Source organism: Procambarus clarkii, chromosome 30 (genome assembly GCF_040958095.1).
Source record: "Procambarus clarkii isolate CNS0578487 chromosome 30, FALCON_Pclarkii_2.0, whole genome shotgun sequence".
NCBI classification, from domain to species: Eukaryota; Metazoa; Arthropoda; class Malacostraca; order Decapoda; family Cambaridae; genus Procambarus; species Procambarus clarkii.
The window spans coordinates 8,332,833-8,357,832 of NC_091179.1; the positions used below are offsets into that span (position 1 = coordinate 8,332,833).

General features: G+C 49.7%; 3 protein-coding genes across 6 annotated transcripts in view; 1 reads left to right on the forward strand and 2 right to left on the reverse strand.

Moving 5' to 3' along the window:
- The window catches only part of LOC138370072 (AF4/FMR2 family member lilli-like), a 307,388-nt gene that overhangs the window by 95,970 nt on the left and 186,418 nt on the right, over positions 1–25,000 (reverse strand). The window lies entirely within an intron of this gene.
- LOC123765592 (uncharacterized) lies at positions 18,160–24,207 on the reverse strand. Its single transcript, XM_069333630.1, has 2 exons — positions 24,108–24,207; positions 18,160–18,791 (listed from the first exon to the last, which is right to left on the reverse strand). Exons 1-2 carry the CDS (start codon positions 24,205–24,207, stop codon positions 18,160–18,162), a joined length of 732 nt encoding a protein of 243 aa, XP_069189731.1.
- LOC138369885 (UPF0134 protein MPN_137-like) overlaps positions 24,356–25,000 on the forward strand; it is a 1,160-nt gene continuing 515 nt past the window's right edge. Inside the window, exons 1-2 of the mRNA XM_069333631.1 lie at positions 24,356–24,405; positions 24,555–25,000. The exon at positions 24,555–25,000 is cut by the window's right edge and continues 84 nt beyond it. Of these exons, the coding sequence (XP_069189732.1) occupies positions 24,356–24,405; positions 24,555–25,000 (496 nt within the window). The remainder of the gene's footprint in view (positions 24,406–24,554) is intronic.

Sequence of the window (25,000 nt, forward strand, 5' to 3'; positions counted from 1 at the left end):
CAATACTATCACCCTAAATATTAATTCCTCCCGAACCACACCACCGTGCACTCAATCCCACCGCACTATTGCCCTATTAACCACACACCTGTCGCCTTCCCCCCCCCTCCCAACCACACACCTGTCACTTTCCCCCCCTCCCAACCACACACCTGTCCCCTGCCCCCTCCCCACCACACACCTGTCGCCTTTCCCCCCCTCCCAACCACACACCTGTCACTTTCCCCCCCTCCCAACCACACACCTGTCCCCTGCCCCCTCCCCCCTCCCAACCACACACCTGTCTCCTTCCCCCCCTCCCAACCACACACCTGTCTCCTTCCCCCCCTCCCAGCCACACACCTGTCTCCTTCCCCCCCTCCCAGCCACACACCTGTCTCCTTCCCCCCCTCCCAGCCACACACCTGTCTCCTTCCCCCCCTCCCAACCACACACCTGTCTCCTGCCCCCTCCCAACCACACACCTGCCCCCTCCCAACCACACACCTGTCTCCTGATCCCTCCCAACCACACACCTGCCCCCTCCCAACCACACACCTGTCCCCTGCCCCCTCCCAACCACACACCTGCCCCCTCCCAACCACACACCTGTTTCCTGCCCCCTCCCAACCACACACCTGTCCCCTGCCCCCTCCCAACCACACACCTGTCTCCTGCCCCCTCCCAACCACACACCTGTCCCCTGCCCCCTCCCAACCACACACCTGTCCCCTGCCTTCTCCCAACCCCACACCTGTCTCCTGCCCCCTCCCAACCACACACCTGTCACTTTCCCCCCCTCCCAACCACACACCTGTCCCCTGCCCCCTCCCAACCACACACCTGTCCCCTGCCCCCTCCCAACCACACACCTGTCCCCTGCCCCCTCCCAACCACACACCTGTCCCCTGCCCCCTCCCAACCACACACCTGTCCCCTGCCCCCTCCCAACCACACACCTGTCCCCTGCCCCCTCCCAACCACACACCTGTCTCCTTCCCCCTCCCAACCATACACCTGTCTCCTTCCCCCTCCCAACCACACACCTGTCCCCTGCCCCCTCCCAACCACACACCTGTCCCCTGCCCCCTCCCAACCACACACCTGTCCCCTGCCCCCTCCCAACCACACACCTGTCCCCTGCCCCCTCCCAACCACACACCTGTCTCCTTCCCCCCCTCCCAACCACACACCCGTCTCCTTCCCCCTCCCAACCACACACCTGTCCCCTGCCCCCTCCCAACCACACACCTGTCCCCTGCCTCCTCCCAACCACACACCCGTCTCCTTCCCCTTCCCAACCACACACCTGTCCCCTGCCTTCTCCCAACCCCACACCTGCACCTGCCCCCTCCCAACCACACACCTGTCCCCTGCCCCCTCCCAACCACACACCTGTCCCCTTCCGGTAATACTGCTCACCCCTTTCTGGCAGTCACACCACCGCCACACACCTCCAAACCTGACCCACACCTCCAAACCTGACCCACACCGCGAGCACACTCAACAATATGCATACGCCGGAACTCAAGTTCAAGTATGTTTATTGAGATAAGCAATAAATACATCTCAAAGGGATAGAGTAGCTTAGGCTATTTCTACCCCGCCGGAACTCTGTCTTTACTGGTGTGGGGAAGTGACTATTCCCCCCCCCCAACAGCATGGATGCACTCGAAGAGCGTGGATCAAGCAGTACAAGCATATCTGATGCTTTAAGCACTTCAAGTACGGGGGCGAGTATAACAAGCACAGGTTAATTAAATTATGTATGAGGCGAGTATATTAAATCACCAGATCAGATTATCAGCAGTAGTCGTATATATATCAAAGCCTTTATTATGTGATATACGAGGTATAATCAACTAATTGGTGTGTATATAGACGACGTAGAGTATATCAAGCACGTGGCGAGTATATCAAGCACGTGGCGAGTATATCAAGCACGTGGCGAGTATATCAAGCACGTGGCGAGTATATCAAGCACGTGGCGAGTATATCAAGCACGTGGCGAGTATATCAAGCACGTGGCGAGTATATCAAGCACGTGGCGAGTATATCAAGCACGTGGCGAGTATATCAAGCACGTGGCGAGTATATCAAGCACGTGGCGAGTATATCAAGCACGTGGCGAGTATATCAAGCACGTGGCGAGTATATCAAGCACGTGGCGAGTATATCAAGCACGTGGCGAGTATATCAAGCACGTGGCGAGTATATCAAGCACGTGGCGAGTATATCAAGCACGTGGCGAGTATATCAAGCACGTGGCGAGTATATATGATAAAGTATATATGGAGATAAATATGCTTTGTTTTGATTAATTTATCTATTTTGATGCTAAATAATTTGATGTCACTATGACATGAACGCCACTAACGAAGGTATATATCCATCTAAGACACTTCAAGATGTTAGACCAGGCACACTTCAAGATGTTAGACCAGGCACACTTCAAGATGCTACACGACCAAAGACCAACATTCACTCCAAACATCTACAGTACCTACGGGCTATTCATGCCCGTGCCACCTCTTGTAAGGCGGCTTAATCTTCATCAATCAATCGGTTAGGTTGAGATGCCTGGCTCACCACCGCCACCATGACGTAACAACCCGATGGGGATTGGAGTGTGTCTTAGCTGGACCACTGTGCTCATCCCTAGAGGCTGAAGACCACACTTAGTCTGTCTCCTGTCCTTCAGGAGAGGTCACATCAGAGGTCAACGACATCAGAGGTCCAACATCAGAGGTCAACGACATCGGAGGTCCGCGGTTGTTCAACGTCCTCCCAGCGACTATAAGAAATATTGCCGGAACAACCGTGGACATCTTCAAGAGAAAACTGGACTGTTTTCTAAGAGAAGTTCCGGATCAGCCGGGCTGTGGTGGGTATGTGGGCCTGCGGGCCGCTCCAAGCAACAGCTTAGTGGACCAAACTCTCACAAGTCGAGTCTGGCCTCGGGCCGGGCTTGGGGAGTAGAAGACCTCCCAGAACCCCATCAAGCAGATCAAGCAGATACCAAGCAGCCAGAGAAGGAACTTCACAGGCCACACTCAACTACCCAACTACTTTACAACTATCTCCCAACTACCCAATAGGGGAGTTGGAAGGTCGTTCGAGGGAGGTATTGGGAGGAAATAGTCCGGAGCACATATATCCGGTACAGGACAAATCAAACATGGCGGGACCGGCAAGAATATCCAGTATGAAACGAGTATATGACCACTTGAAGATCGTGGTCCTGTGCCAGGTAAGTTACGGGCTCACCATAGCCCGTGCTACTTGGAACTTGTTCCGAGTAGCTGAATCTATAACAACAACAACACTTGAGGAGGCCAGCGTGGTGGCTCCAGCTGGCGGCCAGACCGACACGAGAAACAAAATGAAGATCTTCCTCTGTAGTGTTGGTGGTAGTAGTAGTAGTGCTATAATACTAGTGAGGGGAGGTGGGGGAAGAGGAGAGGGGGAGGAGAGGGGGAGAGAGGACTGAAGGGGGAAGAGAGGACTGAAGGGGGAAGAGAGGACTGAAGGGGGAAGAGAGGAAGAGAGGACTGAAGGGGGGAGAGAGGAAGAGAGGACTGAAGGGGGGAGAGAGGAAGAGAGGACTGAAGGGGGAAGAGAGGAAGAGAGGACTGAAGGGGGGAGAGAGGAAGAGAGGACTGAAGGGGGGAGAGAGGAAGAGAGGACTGAAGGGGGGAGAGAGGAAGAGAGGACTGAAGGGGGGAGAGAGGAAGAGAGGACTGAAGGGGGTAGAGAGGAAGAGAGGACTGAAGGGGGGAGAGAGGAAGAGAGGACTGAAGGGGGGAGAGAGGAAGAGAGGACTGAAGGGGGGAGAGAGGAAGAGAGGACTGAAGGGGGGAGAGAGGACTGAAGGGGGAGAGAGGAAGAGAGGACTGAAGGGAGAGAGAGGAAGAGAGGACTGAAGGGGGTGAGAGACGAGGAAGGAAAACACTATATAAGTGTTGAGGTGGTGATGTCAGCGGCCTTGGCAGCCATGATAATGGTCAGAGTCCCGCAAATACACCAGTCAGGCCTTTAGTCAACCCTTGTCCTCTTGCTCCCCCCTTCCCCTATACCCATCCTGCCCCCCCCGTCAACCCATCCTGCCCCTCGTCAACCCATCCTGCCCCTCGTCAACCCATCCTGCCCCCTGTCAACCCATCCTGCCCCCGTCAACCCATCCTGCCCCCCCGTCAACCCATCCTGCCCCCCTGTCAACCCATCCTGCCGCCCCTGTCAACCCATCTGCCCTCCCCCCCTGTCAACCCATCCTGCCCCTCGTCAACCCATCCTGCCCCTGTCAACCCATCCTACCCCCTCCCCCTGTCAACCCATCCTGCCCCCGTCAACACCTACATCATGTAGAACCAACACCTACCTACCTACCCTCCCTCCAGAAGTGGGCCTCATCCACACCGTGGGTAACAGTACACTATGACGTGGTACTATAAAATATATATGTATAAATATATATAAACAGTCGTGGCAGTCTCTCCGTGACCTCGTACCTGTCTCATTAAAGGCACACCTGTCCACCTGGCCCGTTAGAGGGCACACACCTGTCAACCTGGCCCGTTAGAGGGCACACACCTGTCAACCAGGCCCGTTAGAGGGTACACACCTGTCAACCTGGCCCGTTAGAGGGCACACACCTGTCAACCTGGCCCGTTAGAGGACACACACCTGTCAACCTGGCCCGTTAGAGGGCACACACCTGTCAACCTGGCCCGTTAGAGGGCACACACCTGTCAACCTGGCCCGTTAGAGGGCACACACCTGTCAACCTGGCCCGTTAGAGGGCACACACCTGTCAACCTGGCCCGTTAGAGGACACACCTGTCAACCTGGCCCGTTAGAGGACACACCTGTCAACCTGGCCCGTTAGAGGGCACACACCTGTCAACCTGGCCCGTTAGAGGGCACACACCTGTCAACCTGGCCCGTTAGAGGGCACACACCTGTCAACCTGGCCCGTTAGAGGGCACACACCTGTCAACCTGGCCCGTTAGAGGACACACACCTGTCAACCTGGCCCGTTAGAGGGCATACACCTGTCAACCTGGCCCGTTAGAGGGCACACCTGTCAACCTGGCCCGTTAGAGGGCACACACCTGTCAAGAATGCCTCCTGATTTATAAGATCAATTTAAGGAAAATAACCAACCTAATATATCAGCTATTATGATATATATATATATATATATATATATATATATATATATATATATATATATATATATATATATATATATATATATATATATATATATATTACCTTGTGGTAATATGTGAGGGGCCTCGTAGCCTGGTGGATAGCGCGCAGGACTCGTAATTCTGTGGCGCGGGTTCGATTCCTGCACGAGGCAGAAACAAATGGGCAGAGTTTCTTTCACCCTGAATCCCCCTGTTACCTAGCAGTAAAATAGGTACCTGGGTGTTAGTCAGCTGTCACGGGCTGCTTCCTGGGGGGGTGGAGGCCTGGTCGAGGACAGGACCGCGAGGACACTAAAGCCCCGAAATCATCTCAAGATAAGAAGATTGTGAAATGAGTCGCAGGGAACCTACACCAGCCGGGCCACCACACTTCATCACTGAGAATGAAGACTATGAAATACTCATTTTCCACACAGTGAGAAATATCGTGATAACCCCCCCCCCCCCCCCTTCCGCCGCCATTACACCAAAAGGAAGGAGAGAAGGAAGAAGGAAGAAAGAAGGAAGAAAGAAGGACGGGGAAAGAAAGGAATGATATTTACAGACCGTAGGCTGGAATATATATACACACTGTCAGCTATACACACACTGCCACCTCCATGCTACCTATACGGGAGGAGGAGCTATCAGGTACCTATAAAACGCTATCAGGTACCTATAAGACGCTATCAGGTACCTACAAGACGCTATCAGGTACCTGCAAGATACTAGACGAACTAACTAGGACACCAGCACTCACCCAAGATAAAACATTGTAGCCCAATCGAAGCACGATTCCAGTGATCACCTAACCTGGCATTCCTTTTCGCCTGGGTTCTAGGAGACTCGAACCGTGAACCCCCACTCGTGTGTGTGAGGCCCCAAGCTCTATGAACCGAGCTATTGAGTGGTCTTAATAAGGAACCAGGCAACCTTGCTCTAGATATATGACTAGCCAACGGCAGTCGTAACGGGAGGGATAGAGAGAGGGGGGGGGGTGACTACATTTTTCTAGCCGGGTAAAAATTAAGTGGGCCTGCGGGCCGCTCCAAGCAACAGCCTGGTGGACCAAGCTCTCACAAGTCGAGCCTGGCCTCGGGCCGGGCTTGGGGAGTAGAAGAACTCCCAGAACCCCATCAACAGGTATCAAGCAGGGATGCAGTAGTCTCATTCACTGCGAGCAGTAGACACAATGCTTAGTCAATCAGGGGCCAGATTCACGAAGCAGTAACGCAAGCACTTACGAACCTGTACATCTTTTCTCAATCTTTGGCGGTTTTGTTTACAATTATTAAACAGTTAATGAGCTCCGAAGCACCAGGAGGCTGTTTATAACAATAACAACAGTTGATTTGTGAAGTTTTCATGCTTGTAAACTGTTTAATAAATGTAACCAAAGCCGTCAAAGATTGAGGAAAGATGTACACGTTCGTAAGTGCTTGCGTAACTGCTTCGTGAATCTGGCCCCAGGAGGCCTGATCGGAAACCAGGGGCAGAGAGAAGGGGGGGGGGGGGCTTCCGGAACCACCACAAGGTGTAAACAACCGGTCCCACCACACACTTGCAGGCAAGTCCACTCCGGGCTCACCATAGCCCGTGCTACTTGGAACTTGTTCAGAGTAGCTGATTCTATAACACCACCACCACACCCTTGACCAAAGAGCCAGAGCTCAACCCCCGCAAGCACAACTAGGTAAGTACTTGAGACACACAATAGAGGTACTGTACATATTCGCTGCTCACGTGTACTGTTGATCACTTGTGACACAAAAGTTTATTGATGTGTGTATTTGTGTGGGTGATTAAGTATGGATGTGTATATATATATGGATGTGTATGTATATATGGATGTGTATGTATATATGGATGTGTATGTATATATGTATACGTATATATATATGACTGAAAACTCACACCCCAGAAGCGACACATAGTTTATATATGCGACTGAGTTTTCAGTCGCATATAGTCCTGGGGACCATTCAGGCTTGTTCGCGTATATTATATATATATATATATATATATATATATATATATATATATATATATATATATATATATATATATATATATATAATATATATATATATATATAATATATATATATATATATATATATATATATATATATATATATATATATATATATATATATATATATATATATATATATGTACATGTATGTATAAGTATGTGCACATGTATATATAACATTAATAATTTTGTAACTAGCGTCAAAAGTTTGTTATTTGCTTAGCTAAACGAACTAGAGGGTTCAGTTCCTGAACCGATTATGTGCCTCTGTAATCCTTTACACCACCGCCCACGGGATGGGTATGGGGTGCATAATAAAGACAGACACTGAATTGTTATTAAACGCAACTTGAGTTACTCCCAGATCACCTCTGCCTCCCTACAGGGTGTACACAAGGACGGAGGGGGGGGGGGTAGAAATAGCCTAATCTACTCTATCCCCTTGAGAAGTATTTCTTTATTTCAATAAACATACTTGAACTCGAAAGAGTGTACACAAGTCTCCCAGGCACCCTTGTCCTCCGTCCTGGCCCTCAAGGCCTCGAGGATGTCTTAGTGTATATCGTCCATGGCAGCTCACAAGGGTCTAAAACCTGTACCGGAACACATGCATTTTGACGTCATAGTGACGTCACACACCTTGTGCTCACCATCTGTAAACACAATTTTTCATCTCACCACCTTTTGGTTAGGGTAGGGTAGGGAAGGGTAGGAAAGGAATTGGATAGGATAGGATAGGGTAAGTTAGGAAAGGAAAGGGAAGATTGGGTTGGGTTTGCTTATAGAGTAGCACTGACGTCGGGGGGGGGGGAGGGGGGCCATATTCGCCACAGTGCCTACTCTGGGAACTCTCACCCCCATAACTCCACTCATCACCAAACTGGACCAAAGATAAGGACCCTCAACCAAGACTAATTGTTCTACTCACAAGCTCTAGGGCAGCCATTTAAAAAAAAATCGTGATTTGGGCACACATTTTTGGCGCGTTCACCGCCCCTTACCTAGCCATCAGTGGGCCGCACATCTTTCAAAAATCACCCATGTTTTGCCCCAAAAAGACTTCCCCCCCATCCATTACCCGCTACACGTACCTTCCACTACCACCCAAAAACATCTAAGCAACTATCAATTACCTCACGCCTACACCAGTTAATTCCTCACCCCTCTCGCCTGGGCGTGCCCCCCATCCAAGCACTAACCCCGCCAGCGGCCGCTTAACCAACATTACGTGAGCCATATAAGGCCGCCGCCTACCCAAACTCGCCGTCTGTACATCTATATCCCCTCGTAACTTTCAGCTCATTTTATACACATCACACACACTATCTCTTCTCATACACTACCTGCTTTCTTTCCTCTCTTATACACAACATACACTCTTTATCCTCTAGTATATACACACACAGTGCCTCTCTTCTTATTCCACACACCCTCACTATCTCCTTTAAGATTTGTGTTCCTCTGTTCGGTGCACCTCCACCATCTTGGCCGCACAAGACATTCGTCTCCACTACCGACACTCCCCCCCCAAAGGTGGCCCTGGCTTGGGCCACCTATTACTGTCGCTCGCTCGCTCCTGAAGGTGTCTGATCAGCAGCAGACAAAATTGTTCTCCACTTATCTCTTTGTGAGTCGTTAAGTGCAGTCAGAGGCGTCGGCCAGGACCCCACCACCAACACGGACCATGTTCGCACCCTGCGCCTCCGGGTCCGCAAGGGAAGCCACGAAACCAGGGCACGAAAGCCACCAAGCGAGTCAGAAAAGCAAAGAAGTCTGCAATATGACGAAAATGGTCGTACATTGTTTGTGATAAAAATTGATCATTGGCACCGCTGAGCCAGCAAGAAAAGGAAGCAAACGAACAAGGAAGGCAAGGGCAAGCAATTGAACAAGAAAAGCAAGGAATCATGCAAATACAGGTTTACACTTTGTGTGATCAAATGTATCACTGGTAAGGTAAAATATTATCAATTGCATTATGTCTTGTGACTAACGTGCCAAACGCCCAATGTACCATATTTAACGCCCAATGTACCATATTTAACGCCCAATGTACCATATTTAACCCTATACACTCGGGTTAAACACGCTGTCAAATCAGCCTGGTAATTCCTTGACATCGTGTGAGAGGCCGGCCAGTTATGCCCCTTTATGTGTAGCGGGTAAGGGTTAAAAAAGTCTTGGGCCTCTGATGTTGATAGAGTTCTCTCTCAGGGTACCTATTGCTCCTCTAGTTTTCAATGGGGGGTATTCTGCACATCCTGCCATGCCTTCTGGTTTCATGTGATGTTATTTCCAGGTGCAGATTCGGATCCAGGTACTCCAATATTTTCCGCGTGTAAATGATGTATCTCTCTCGCCTATGTTCTAGAGAATATAGATTTAAATCTTTTAATTGATCCCAATAATGTTGATGTTTCATAGAGTGGATTCTAGCAGTAAAGGATCTTTTTGCACGCTCTCCAGGTAAAGCAAATTCCCCGGATATGAATGGGGCTGTTTGTGTGCAGTAATAATATCCCACCTTAGAGAGCACCAGTGTCTGGAAAAGTATCATTGGTATGGCATCCCTTGATGGAAGGTTCTTGTTATCCAACCTGTCACTTTTCTTGCAGTTGTGACAGCTACTTTATGGTGTTCTTTGGTGGTGATCACGTTGTGACAAGTGTAATGACCGTCTGAACACACATTTACACATTTAGGGTCATTTGTGACCCCCCCCGGTGTTCACGGTTACAATTACTTCACACACACACACACACACACACACACACACACACACACACACACACACACACACACACACACACACACACACACACACACACACAAACGAGAACACAAAGGAGAGGATCCTATCAAGGAAGAGCTCGCTGAAAAACGTGGGAAAATTAAAAAATGTATTCCTCCAGCGAGACATGACAAGGGAGGAGAGAGCCGTGGCGGCAGAAGCAAGGAAGAGGCGCAGGGCGAGAGGGGAAAACCAGGAAGTCACAGCTCCCAACACAACACCCCCAGAGGCGAGGGGGGAACCCACAACCAGCTACCCAGTAACACCAGAAGGGAGGACAACCCCGCCTCCCTCCTCTGCATAGAAAACCCCCCTACCCCAAACCCTCCCTGCCCCCACTCAAAAGTTCAGCCAAATCTCCCTCCCCCCACACCCAATCCCCACCCTTCTACCCCTCCCCTCCTCCCGAGTCCTCCCTCCCCCCCTTTCCTTCCCGTCCTCCCTCTCCTTTCACCCCATACCCTCCCTGTCCCTCCCCCTTCACTGGATCCCCCGCCCCTCATTCCAGTATCCTCTGAGATCCTGTTACCCACCTCACAGGTCCTCACACCCATGGAACAGCCTCCCCCACCAGCAGAACACTCACCAAGGAGGCGATTTGAGAAGGGACAGAAGAAAGTGAGCCTCAAAGCGATGTACACTAACATAGATGGAATTACAAATAAAGCAAATGAGCTTGGAGAACTGGTACTAGAGGAAAACCCAGACATAATAGCCCTCACAGAAACAAAGATCACGAAAACAATAACAAATGCAGTGTTTCCACAGGACTATTATGTTATGCGGAAAGAGAGGGAAGGAAGAGGTGGGGGTGGTGTAGCTCTGCTGGTAAGAAAAGGCTGGGATTTTGAGGAGATGGATATTCAGGGCTGTGAAGGTTTCAGTGACTACATAGCAGGTACTGTAACAAATGGAGGGAAAAAAATTATAGTCGCAGTCATATATAATCCACCACCAAATGACAGAAGACCTAGACAGGAATATGATAGAAACAACATGGCCACCATTAACATAATAGAAAGAGCAGCTTCTGTTGCTAGCAGGAATGGATCTGGACTACTAATTATGGGAGACTTCAACCATGGGAAGATAGATTGGAAGAACAGAGACCCGCATGGAGGACCAGAAACATGGAGAGCTAAGCTGCTGGACGTGGCAACAAGAAACTTTCTAAGCCAGCATACCAAAGAGCCAACAAGAATGAGAGGAGAAGATGAACCAGCAATGCTTGATTTGATATTTACCCTAAATGAATGGGATATAAGGGAAGTTAAGATGGAAGCGCCCTTGGGAATGAGTGACCACAGTGTATTGAACTTTGAGTACCTGGTAGAGCTAGGACTTATCTCCCCCCAAAAAGAACTAGGAATCAAAAGGCTGGCATACCGAAAGGGGAATTATGAACAGATGAGAAGTTTCCTAAGTGAAATACCTTGGGACACAGACCTCAGAGACAAGTCTGTACAGGGTATGATGGACTATGTTACCCAAAAGTGTCAGGAGGCAGTAAACAGGTTCATCCCGGCCCAAAGGGAAAAATCCGAGAAGCAACAAAAGAATCCATGGTATAATAGGGCATGTATGGAAGCGAAGAAACTGAACAAAAAGGCGTGGAGGAACTTCCGGAATAACAGAACACCAGAAAGTAGGGAGAGATACCAGAGAACCAGGAATGAGTACGTCAGGGTGAGAAGAGAAGCAGAGAAAAATTTTGAAAATGATATAGCAAACAAAGCCAAGACCGAACCAAAGCTACTCCACAGTCACATCAGAAGGAAAACAACAGTGAAAGAACAGGTATTGAAACTTAGAACAGGCGAGGACAGGTATACAGAGAATGACAGAGAGGTGTGTGAGGAACTCAACAAGAGGTTCCAGGAGGTCTTCACAATAGAACAGGGTGAGGTCACTGTGCTAGGAGAAAGGGAGGTAAACCAGGCGGCCTTGGAGGAGTTCAAAATTACGAGAGAGGTGGTCAAGAGACACCTGCTGGATCTGGATGTTAGAAAGGCGGTTGGTCCAGATGGGATCTCACCATGGGTACTGAAAGAGTGTGCAGAGGCACTTTGCTTGCCACTCTCCATAGTGTATAGTAAATCACTAGAGACGGGAGACCTACCAGAAATATGGAAGACGGCGAATGTGGTCCCAATATACAAAAAGGGCGACAGACAAGAGGCACTGAACTACAGGCCAGTGTCCTTGACTTGTATACCATGCAAGGTGATGGAGAAGATCGTGAGAAAAAACCTGGTAACACATCTGGAGAGAAGGGACTTCGTGACAAATCGCCAACATGGATTCAGGGAGGGTAAATCTTGCCTTACAGGCTTGATAGAATTCTACGATCAGGTGACACAGATTAAGCAAGAAAGAGAGGGCTGGGCGGACTGCATTTTCTTGGATTGTCGGAAAGCCTTTGACACAGTACCGCATAAGAGGCTGGTACATAAGCTGGAGAGACAGGCAGGTGTAGCTGGTAAGGTGCTCCAGTGGATAAGGGAGTATCTAAGCAATAGGAAGCAGAGAGTTACGGTGAGGGGTGAGACCTCCGATTGGCGTGAAGTCACCAGTGGAGTCCCACAGGGCTCTGTACTCGGTCCTATCTTGTTTCTGATATATGTAAATGATCTCCCGGAGGGTATCGATTCATTTCTCTCAATGTTTGCGGACGATGCTAAAATTATGAGAAGGATTAAAACAGAAGAGGACTGTTTGAGGCTTCAAGAAGACCTAGACAAGCTGAAGGAATGGTCGAACAAATGGTTGTTAGAGTTTAACCCAACCAAATGTAATGTAATGAAGATAGGTGTAGGGAGCAGGAGGCCAGATACAAGGTATCATCTGGGAGAGGAAATTCTTCAGGAGTCAGAGAAGGAAAAAGACTTGGGGGTTGATATCACGCCAGACCTGTCTCCTGCAGCACATATCAAGCGGATAACATCAGCGGCATATGCCAGGCTGGCCAACATACGAACGGCATTCAGAAACTTGTGTAAAGAATCATTCAGAACTTTGTATACCACATATGTCAGGCCAATCCTGGAGTATGCAGCCCCAGCATGGAGTCCATATCTAGTCAAGGATAAGACTAAACTGGAAAAGGTTCTAAGGTTTGCCACCAGACTAGTACCCGAGCTGAGAGGTATGAGCTACGAGGAGAGACTACGGGAATTAAACCTCACTTCGCTGGAAGACAGAAGAGTTAGGGGGGACATGATCACCACATTCAAGATTCTGAAGGGGATTGATAGGGTAGATAAAGACAGTCTATTTAACACAAGGGGAACACGCACAAGGGGACACAGGTGGAAACTGAGTGCCCAAATGAGCCACAGAGATATTAGAAAGAACTTTTTTAGTGTCAGAGTGGTTGACAAATGGAATGCATTAGGGGGTGATGTGGTGGAGGCTCACTCCATACACAGTTTCAAGTGTAGATATGACAGAGCCCGATAGGCTCAGGAATCTGTACACCTGTTGATTGACGGTTGAGAGGCGGGACCAAAGAGCCAGAGCTCAACCCCCGCAAACACAACTAGGTGAGTACACACACACACACACACACACACACACACACACACACACACACAAAGAACACATACAAAGTTCTGAATGATTCTTTACACAAGTTTCTGAATGCCGTTCGTATGTTGGCCAGCCTGGCATATGCCGCTGATGTTATCCGCTTGATATGTGCTGCAGGAGACAGGTCTGGCGTGATATCAACCCCCAAGTCTTTTTCCTTCTCTATGTATAGAATATATGTAAAAGATCTCCCGGAGGGTATCGATTCATTTCTCTCAATGTTTGCGGACGATGCTAAAATTATGAGAAGGATTAAAACAGAAGAGGACTGTTTGAGGCTTCAAGAAGACCTAGACAAGCTGAATGAATGGTCGAACAAATGGTTGAGTTTAACCCAACCAAATGTAATGTAATGAAGATAGGTGTAGGGAGCAGGAGGCCAGATACAAGGTATCATCTGCGAGAGGAAATTCTTCAGGAGTCAGAGAAGGAAAAAGACTTGGGGGTTGATATCACGCCAGACCTGTCTCCTGCAGCACATATCAAGCGGATAACATCAGCGGCATATGCCAGGCTGGCCAACATACGAACGGCATTCAGAAACTTGTGTAAAGAATCATTCAGAACTTTGTATACCACATATGTCAGGCCAATACTGGAGTATGCAGCCCAGCATGGAGTCCATATCTAGTCAAGGATAAGACTAAACTGGAAAAGGTTCAAAGGTTTGCCACCAGACTAGTACCCGAGCTGAGAGGTATGAACTACGAGGAGAGACTACGGGAATTAAACCTCACTTCGCTGGAAGACAGAAGAGTTAGGGGGGACATGATCACCACATTCAAGATTCTGAAGGGAATTGATAGGGTAAAGACAGTCTATTTAACACAAGGGGAACACGCACAAGGGGACACAGGTGGAAACTGAGTGCCCAAATGAGCCACAGAGATATTAGAAAGAACTTTTTTAGTGTCAGAGTGGTTAACAAATGGAATGCATTAGGAAGTGATGTGGTGGAGGCTGACTCCATACACAGTTTCAAGTGTAGATATAATAGAGCCCGATAGGCTCAGGAATCTGTACACCTGTTGATTGACGGTTGAGAGGCGGGACCAAAGAGCCAGAGCTCAACCCCCGCAAACACAACTTGGTGAGTACACACACACACACACACACACACACACACACACACACACACACACACACACACACACACACACACACACACACACACACACACACAAGCAAGCAATATTTCACATTTGGACGGAGTACCTGGACTCGAGTCTGAGTGACTCAATTTGTACCAAGTAATTAATTTATTGTCTCAGGGTAGACTACATTATATATCTGGGGAGGGGAGAGGGGAGAGAGAGGGGAGGGAGAGGGGAGGGGTGAGGGGAGGGGAGGGAGAGGGGAGGGGAGGGAGAGAGGGGGAGAGAGGGGGAGAGGGTGGGGGAGAGGGTGGGGGAGAGGGTGGGGGAGAGGGAGGGGGGGAGGGAGGGGGAGGGAGGGAGGGGGAGGGAAAGAGAGAGAGCGCTATGATTGTAGTATGTGGAGAGTGGGATTGACTGGGCAAGTACAGTAAAGAGCAGCAGTGAGTTCCTCGCCCACCCACACGGAGGGTTCACTAGCCTCCGACACGCTGCTAAGCAACCCACGCATCACACTGTGCCATCACTCTCATCGACACCAGAAATACCCATTCACTTGGACTAGTCGGCACAACGACAGCCTTGTTTATTGCAAGACGGCGTTCGAGCCCCAACGGTTTGACAGCCTGCCCACCGGTCCTACCCCAGATCCGTGTTCTCATGTGCTGGGCTGTTTCTCCTCATAATTACTTAACCCCTTGCTTGATTGGGGTTCTGGGAGTTCTTCTACTCCCCAAGCCCGGCCCAAGGCCAGGCTTGTCTTGTGAGAGCTTGGTCCACCAGGCTGTTACTTGTAGCGGCCCGCAGGTTATCTTGAGATGATTTCGGAGCTTTAGTGTCCCCGCGGCCCGGTCCTCACCCAGGCCTCCTGGGGCTAGATTCACGAAGAAGTTACGTAAACACTTACGAACCTGTACATCTTTTTTCAATCTTTGGAGGCATTGTTTCCAATTATTAAACAGTTAATGAGCTCGGAAGCACCAGGAGGCTGTTTGTTCACAGATATTAGAAAGAACTTTTTTAGTGTCAGAGTGGTTGACAAATGGAATGCATTAGGAAGTGATGTGGTGGAGGCTGACTCCATACACAGTTTCAAGTGTAGATATGATAGAGCCCAGTAGGCTCAGGAACCTGTACACCTGTTGTTTGACCGTTGAGAGGCGGGACCAAAGAGCCAGAGCTCAACCCCCGCAAGCACAACTAGGTGAGTATAACTAGGTGAGTACACTGCTATGCAAGTATTTCAATAGTATTGTCAGCAGTTACCGCAGTGAAAGCAAGGTACCTTTGAGAAGCCGCCGACTTACCATCTCCCTCGAGGCTACTAGGGAGATGCCCCCCTCAGGTAAATTCAGGCATGCCAGCCACACTGGATTACCACAAACCAAGCCAAATAGTTGAACACACCAGATGCCCGCCATCTGGATCAGAAATCGATTAAATGCAAAGCAGCAACTTGATCCAAAAAAGGCAAAGGCAGAGAGTGACCTTTATTAAAAATTAATGGCGTTGGGGAAGAGGAGGAGGGAGTGGGGGGTGGGGGTTCGGGGGGTTAGGGGTGGTGGGTAAGGGGTAGAGGGGTCGAGGGGGGGGAAGAAAGGTTAGTATGAAGTGTGTGAGGTGAACATATGAGGCAGCGTGACCCCTTCCCCCTCACTCTACACCCTTTCCTACCTCCTCAGCCCTAATGTGGGCACCCACAACACCTCACGCCCCCCCCCCCCCCCCACGCTAACACCCTCCCAGACTATCTATTCACCTCCATGACTTGTGCCCACTGGTATGACGCCAAATATATCACGGATAATGCACCTAAACCAGTACATTATCCAAGCCTCGCGTGGTTAACATCCTGTGCCCGGTAAGGTCACTACGGGCTCACCATAGCCCGTGCTACTTGCCCCGCTCCTGTGCCAGGTAAGTCCACTACGGGCTCACCATAGCCCGTGCTACTTGCCCCGCTCCTGTGCCAGGTAAGTCCACTACGGGCTCACCATAGCCCGTGCTACTTGCCCCGCTCCTGTGCCAGGTAAGTCCACTACGGGCTCACCATAGCCCGTGCTACTTGCCCCGCTCCTGTGCCAGGTAAGTTACGGGCTCACCATAGCCCGTGCTACTTGCCCCGCTCCTGTGCCAGGTAAGTCCACTACGGGCTCACCATAGCCCGTGCTACTTGCCCCGCTCCTGTGCCAGGTAAGTTACGGGCTCACCATAGCCCGTGCTACTTGGAACTTGTTCAGAGTAGCTGAATCTGTAACAACGTGATTAACACTACACAATCATCCAGCTCTCCAGGTGAAAGCGAAAAGGTATAGGTCCAAAAATAAGATAGTAATAATAATATAAATTTAATAAAAATATAAATTTTATAAAAATATAAATAAAAAATATAAATTTTATAAAAATATAAATATAAAAAAATATAAATATAAATTAAAAATATAAATAATAATAATAAAAATGAAATTCCCTTCTTCGCGCCTCCACCTTTTAAATACGCGTGCGGTATAACCAATCAGAAATCACATTAGGTCATGGTGTGATATCACATGCAGGATTCTCGCTATCTTCGCCGCCCTGAGTTGCATTTATCCTGGGAGCGTTGGGGGTGGGGTGGGGGGGCGCCGCACCCCCCCGCCACAGCACTTATTATACAGCCCGTCCTCCAAAAATGGGGCGGTAAATGTAACAGCACAAATAAGTGCAATTATGTACTATTCATAGCAGTCAGGAATTGTACTTATTTTCACTTAGTATTAAACCGTACTGTCAAACATATTGTGAATATTTGAGTTGCCAGTGCAACCCCGTCCACCCTATAGTCCAACCACTTTGGGCTGGACGGTAGAGCGACGGTCTTGCTTCATGCAGGTCGGCGTTCAATCCCCGACCGTCCAAGTGGTTGGGCTCCATTCTTTCCCCCCGTTCAGTTCAGCTTGCCGCCCTAACCACCTCTCTTGTCTTGGAGAGTCTGTAATAATTATATCATTATCATAAGCTACACTTTGCTAGACTGACATATAGAAAACGTGGGCGTGTGTGGGGGCAACACAAGCCCTTCAAGGCAGGGGGTTCCTGCTACTTTCTAGTAGCAAGTTTCCTGCTACTTTCCGCGTGGCTTGGCGATGATATTTCTGGCGCTCACCACTCCACACACTGACCCTCATGTTTACACATCGACTGACTAGTCTTAGCGAGAAGACAACATGAGCCTAACAGAGTCATTTCGTTTCACCATTCGAAAATCGCATCCCGTCCTCTCTCTATGTGTCGCAGTGCAGCAGAAGCGACCACGCCATTAAAATTGATGGGGTTAAGTACGATTTCAAGCACCTGATATTGATGTTTTCCGAACCTGGGCCTCCTTGGAGGAGGGCCTCCTTGGAGGAGCATTGTCGCCCCCAAGCCCTCACCAGCGGCCCGAGTCCCTACCACCAACTCCAGAGTCTGGCGTCACCACTACACTGAAACCCCCCTTTTTTCACGGTGTAGAGTCCAGAGCCTCTGCTCCAGGTGTGGAGTCCAGAGCCTCTGCTCCAGGTGTGGAGTCCAGAGCCTCTGCTCCAGCCGTAGAGTGCAGAGCCTCTGCTCCAGGTGTGGAGTCCAGAGCCTCTGCTCCAGGTGTGGAGTCCAGAGCCTCTGCTCCAGGTGTGGAGTCCAGAGCCTCTGCTCCAGCCGTAGAGTGCAGAGCCTCTGCCCCAGGTGTGGAGTCCAGAGCCTCTGCTCCAGCCGTAGAGTGCAGAGCCTCTGCTCCAGGTGTGGAGTCCAGAGCCTCTGCTCCAGCCGTAGAGTGCAGAGCCTCTGCTCCAGGTGTGGAGTCCAGAGCCTCTGCTCCAGGTGTGGAGTCCAGAGCCTCTGCTCCAGCCGTAGAGTGCAGAGCCTCTGCTCCAGGTGTGGAGTCCAGAGCCTCTGCTCCAGCCGTAGAGTGCAGAGCCTCTGCTCCAGGTGTGGAGTCCAGAGCCTCTGCTCCAGGCGTGAATGGTAGACATTTCCAAGGCGCCCACAGCTGGAGGAGTGGTGGCCACCACCCCGCCACCAAGCTGCACACCTTGACGGGTCCCGGCACCGGCGTGGAGCCAATGGGACGGCACCACTCAACACCTTGGCCTTGCACTGCCCATGGCGTTATGCTAATGAGGAGCACACCTTCACCCTGTAAGCTTTCTGTCTCCTCCCCCTCCCTGCCTGTCTGCCTGCTCCCTGCCTGCCTGTTCCCTGCCCGTCTGCCTGTCTGCCTCTCTGTCTGTCTGCCTGTCTGCCTCCCTGTCTGTCCGTCCGTCTCCTCTCGGCCTGTCTCGCCGCACGCCCTTCATACCTCACGTATACAAACCTTGAATTCACTTATCAATAAACTACATATCACTTAATTGCCCGCCCCCTCCCCTCATTTAGTTGCTCTGCCCCCATCACTCAGGTGCCCGCCCCCTCCCCTCATTTAGTTGCTCTGCCCCCATCCCTCAGGTGCCCGCCCCTATCACTTAGTTGCTCGCCCCATTCCCAGTAGCTCCCTTCCCTAAATACTTTACATCTTCCCTTAGTTATCACAATGCTGCAATCCAACCTTTTCAAAGACCTCCAGATAACTAACAAAGACCTCTGCATAACTAACACGACCTCTGTAATTTGTTACATCAATAAGTTCAAATATTGCTTCTCGCAGATTTCATGTACCTGCTTGATAGGGATCTGGGAGTTGTTCTACTTACTCCCCAAGCCCGGCCCGAGGCCAGGCTTGACCTGTGAGAGCTTGGTCCAACTGGTTGTTGCTTGGAGTGGCCCGCAGGCCCACATATCCACCACAGCCTGGTTGGTCCGGCACTCCTTGGAGGAAACTATCTAGTTTTCTCTTGAAGATGTCCTCGGTTCTTTCGGCAATATTTCTTATACTCGCTGGGAGGATGTTGAACAACCGCGGACCTCTGATGTTTATACAGTGTTCTCTGATTGTGCCTATGGCACCCCTGCTCTTCACTGGTTCTATTCTGCATTTTCTTCAATATCGTTCACTAAAGTACGTTGTTATTTTACTGTGTAGATTTGGGACCTGGCCCTCCAATATCTTCCACGTGTATATTATTTGGTATCTCTCTCGTCTCCTTTCTAGAGAGTACATTTGGAGAGCTTTGAGACGATCCCAATAATTGAGGTGCTTAATTTCGTCTATGCGTGCCGTATATGTTCGCTGTACTCCCTCTATTTCAGCAATCTTTCCTGCTCTGAAGGGGGAAGTGAGTACCGAGCAGAACTCAAGACGAGATTATGTCTTCAGATGATTAACACAGCGCCCCGGCAACAAGACGGTCTGAAAATTGCCATTATGCGACCTTAACACCACCACCACACTCCCAAGCTGACAGTTGACACCATTAAGGGTTTACACCTCACACACTCAAGCTGACGGCCAGACAGGTTTGTGTGATTACATAATTAGTGAGCGTAGGACACCACACATACTGATGACCCGAGGACACGAGCCCTCAGTCTTCCACTACTACACTCCCCGTCCCCCCTCACTCAGCACTCCCCCCCCCCCCACACTCCCCCCCTCTCTCAGCACTCCTACACTCCCCCCCTCTCTCAGCACCCCCCCCCCACACTCCACCCCTCTCAGCACCCCCCCCCCCATCACCCTCAAGGAACTTACTCCCGTCTTACTCGTAAAATATACAACAATTCTCTGATAACCTTCGAACTGAAAAAAAATTATTTTCTCTAAAGAAAATAAGTAATTGTAATACAAACACGTAATAACACAGTACACGCTTCACGGGGAATTATATAATAATCTATGATCACAGGTCCTGTGTTTCCAGTGGTCGAGTTCATGCCTGGAGCATACCTGTAGAGGGTTCCCAGAGTTGTTCCTCCTACTCCCCGAGCCTAAGTCAAGCAATGGAACCAGTGTATGACATATAGAGATGATATAGGCACGCCCTGAACGTATATAACAGTACCTATAAATGCTATAAAAGTCACCTGTCTTCAGGAGAGAAGACCCCTTTGGAAATAATAGCTTAAAAAAACCATTACGTAATTAAGGCTATATTAACTACTCCCTGTCCATGATTAGGTTAGGGTTACGTAACGGTTAAAGTTCAGTTTCGTTACGTTTGGTTACGGACAACGGTGTATTACTCTTTGACATGTGAAGTATGAACTTCAAAAGGTATTTGTGTATTCCCCCAGAATTTAATTTACACAAAACCAGATTTTCAGTAAACCAGTGGTGTTTGGTGAAGTTTGGTGGTAGTGGTGGAGTTTGGTGGTGGCGGTGGGGGGGATATGTGAAGTTGACTAAGAAGTTGTAAGGTTGGAGGTGCTAGTATTAAAACCTATAGAAAACCTTTATAAAAGCTAAATAAAAACACTACACCCCCGAAGCGCCAAGAGGGGAGGGGGGAGGAGGAAGGGGAAACATAAATAGTGATAAAAGGGTTAAAGGAGATGGATGAGCAGCGGTTGGTTGAGGTGGTTAATGTGGTGTCTGAGGGTTGGTGGGGGGAGGTGTGTATGGGTGTCTGGGGGTTGGTGGGGGGAGGTATGTATGGGTGTCTGGGGGTTGGTGGGGGAGCTGTGTATGGTTATCTTGAGGTGCTTCCGGGCCTTAGCGTCCCCGCGGCCCGGTCGTCGACCAGGCCTCCTGGTAGTGAAAATATCGCTATGGTAGGGTACGGGGGTGGGGGGGAAGGGATATGTTTGTTATGAAAGCAACGTCTTGTTGATGATTTGCAAAAGTTCTTCTATTTCCGCAGCCTTGCCAGGAGCCAGCCTTGCCAGGAGCCAGCCTTGCCAGGAGCCAGCCTTGCCAGGAGCCAGCCTTGCCAGGAGCCAGCCTTGCCAGGAGCCAACCTTGCCAGGAGCCAGCCTTGCCAGGAGCCAGCCTTGCCAGGAGCCAGCCTTGCCAGGAGCCAGCCTTGCCAGGAGCCAGCCTTGCCAGGAGTCAGCCTTCCTTGGTGGCTGCCTGGTTTGTGAAGCTGTTAAGTCTTCCCAGGCTGCAGCCTCTCCAGTTACCACAACGGACAGAAAGATGGCGCATTAAAACACTCGAACCTACACATAAAAAACTGTGAATGTTTGAGAGCCGCTATGATTTATAGTACCTCTTATATTTAGGCGTTTGGGATTTTGACATCGAAATGCAATGCAATATTCGCGAGGTTAGGCTGCATAATTCCATCATTGTCAGTCAAACCCGGGCTTCCTGTACCTTATCCTCCTCCTGACCACACAATCAGCGCGGGAACCCCGACACAAACACTAGGTTATCTACAATCTCTCTCATCAATTGTGATTGTTGCCGCCGGAGGAGAGCCTCTGCACCCCCATACTCATCCTGTGAGCGGTAGCGCAAAAAAGGATAACAATTATGGCAGAAAAGGCCTAACACCAATGATACCAGTCAACCTCGGACACAGTCACAGCCCCGCTCCTGTGCCAGTCACTACGGGCTCACCACAGCCCGTGCTACTTGGAACTTTTTTGTTCCGGGTCTAAATCTAATCTAAAATCTCGTTCCGAATCATTCCGAAAATCTCGTTCTCGGTTCCGAATCTAAAACCACAGTCAATCTCGCTCATTCAGTTCTTTCCTTCTCTTTCAGGTCCGTCATCGTCCCTACTATCAGGTTAGTATTTTTTGACCTAGGCCGCGCCCGGGTCATCCTATCTCCACCCACCCCTACATCCCACCACCTAAATCTGCCATCTTCAGAATCACTAAGAAATACTGGTGAGCCACTCTAGACTTATGACCACTATTGAATTTACGGCCAATATTGCACTTAGCACCATGGTTGGCAGGAGATTGAAGTGTCAAAGAGTGCCCCCTCCCCCATCTCCCTGATGTTCTTCACTGTGTTCTCTAATTGTGCTTTTGGCACCACCACTTTAATACACAGTCGTCCCTTCACTTTCTAGTGTGTGGTTTGGTCAATGGGCCGCAGGTACATTAGCAAGAACCTTTTAACCTAGGAGAGGAGGTCCTTTTTACACACTATGGGTTTACATACCTGTAATGTCTAAACGGGAAGGAACCAGAGAGGGAAGACAGTACACGGTAATGCAACTTTTTGAGGGCAGCTACGACACCACACAGAAGGATCAGGAGTAGCTGCATTAGACAAACCCCCACCCCCTCCCCTCCACCTGGTCAAGCACTCGACCCTATGAGCACATTTAGAACACTACAATAAGAGTACAGGTGAATGAACTCACCTGTACTCTCACACACACACTCACCAGTGAACACCAACCAGTGACCAGTTATGGGTATGACAGTTATGACACGAGGTGGCTCCAGAGGACACATCAGCTGACTGCATGACAGCAGGTGGTCAGTATCATGTATTCATGTCGCGGATGGTGGCCTGACTCCTGGAGGAGAAGCTCCTAAGATTGAAAGATTCGACAATTTGAGGAACTCGTACTGTGGAGATCCTCGTGGGTTGCAAAGATACAAAGGGCGAGGAGGACACAGGAATTAATATTCGAGCCTGCAAGCACGAAGAGGTATAGCCCCGTGCTACTTGGAACTGCTTGTACCGAGTTGCTGAATCTAAAAACAATAATACGAAGAGTTGAGTGCACCCCGACCTGCCCCTACCTCCTAAGACCTGAACACTAAGGAGCAGAAAAAGAAAATTATCCACAAGTTTCAAAACGTCATGGAAAATGTTAATTGAAAGTTTCCTCTCCTAACTTTTCCGAGTAAGCCAGAGGACTCAAACATAAAACGGGACAGTATTGTGAGCCGATTTCATTTAAAAATACGGCCAATTTTGGCCATAGCGCACACGAGCGAAAAGCGACGTTATTTTTAAGAGGACGGGTTGGGCTGGTGCCGGCGAGACGCCCACCAAGAAGGTCCGACACAACACTCCGGAGATTAAAGACATCCGTCAGGTGATGCGGCCGCAGGAGTCGCCTGCCACTGCTGGTCCTGGCTATGACGGCATTGATCCACGCCCACCCACTCCTTTCTTTAATAATTCCCGAAAATAATTGCGGTTATCTTGAGATGATTTCGGGGCTTTAGTGTCCCCGCGGCCCGGTCCTCGACCAGGCCTCCACCCCCAGGAAGCAGCCCGTGACAGCTGACTAACACCCAGGTACCTATTTTACTGCTAGGTAACAGGGGCATTGGGTGAAAGAAACTAGGCCCATTGTTTCTCGCCAGCGCCCGGGATCGAACCCGGGACCACAGGATCACAAGTCCAGCGTGCTGTCCGCTCAGCCGACCGGTTCCCATGTTCTCTCAACATATTTCGACACTACCGTAATTAAGAACTTGAAAACACTGCAATTGAAGCTTATCAAAAATGACATTTAAGAACAAAGGTAACTACAGAATTTCTTATATCTGACGCTAATGTATGTTGGAGCTGGTGACTAACGCGAGGGAAGACGAGGCGTCAGCGCTTAGGTTGCATACCTGCAGAGATGGAACAAGAGGAGCGTAGGCAGTAGGTCAATATTGTGTCTGGCAGGGAGACGGGCACAGCGGCACACGCCACAGTCACCTCCAACACCATAATAGCCCACAACATTACCCAATAAATGCAAGATAAACAGTAAAAGAAAGCGTTAAGTTACTATGACTATAGTAAGAATACGCGGTCAGAATAGGGGGGTTAGGATTGGAGGAATGATGCACTCGGTCATCGGGGATTGAACGCAGACATGCAAGAAGCGAGGCCGTCACTGCTGTACCGACCAGCCCAAGAGGTAAGGTAATAATGCGGGGAAAGCACTAAGTTAATCAACCGATTGTACAGGTGAAGTGGGAGCGGGAAGTGGCCGATGACAGAACAGTGTGAAAATAAGTTTATTGATGTAAAACACACACAAAGGGATGAGGTAGCTAAAGCTATTCTCACAGTGTGGAGCTGAAGCTTCACAGTGTGGAGCTGAAGCTTCACAGTGTGGAGCTGAAGCTTCACAGTGTGGAGCTGAAGCTTCACAGTGTGGAGCTGAAGCTTCACAGTGTGGAGCTGAAGCTTCACAGTGTGGAGCTGAAGCTTCACAGTGTGGAGCTGAAGCTTCACAGTGTGGAGCTGAAGCTTCACAGTGTGGAGCTGAAGCTTCACAGTGTGGAGCTGAAGCTTCACAGTGTGGAGCTGAAGCTTCACAGTGTGGAGCTGAAGCTTCACAGTGTGGAGCCGAAGCTTCACAGTGTGGAGCCGAAGCTTCACAGTGTGGAGCCGAAGCTTCACAGTGTGGAGCCGAAGCTTCACAGTGTGGAGCCGAAGCTTCACAGTGTGGAGCTGAAGCTTCATAGTGTGGAGCTGAAGCTTCACAGTGTGGAGCTGAAGCTTCACAGTGTGG

What these genes read in the sequence shown, in the direction of transcription:
- LOC123765592 (XM_069333630.1), bottom strand. Translation starts at nt 24,207, where the DNA reads ATGGTGTTGGAGGTGACTGTGGCGTGTGCCGCTGTGCCCGTCTCCCTG. An exon ending in CTCTTGTTCCATCTCTGCAG is followed by an intron (nt 18,792 to 24,107) that starts GTATGCAACCTA and finishes CGCCATGGGCAG; the next exon opens with TGCAAGGCCAAGGTGTTGAG.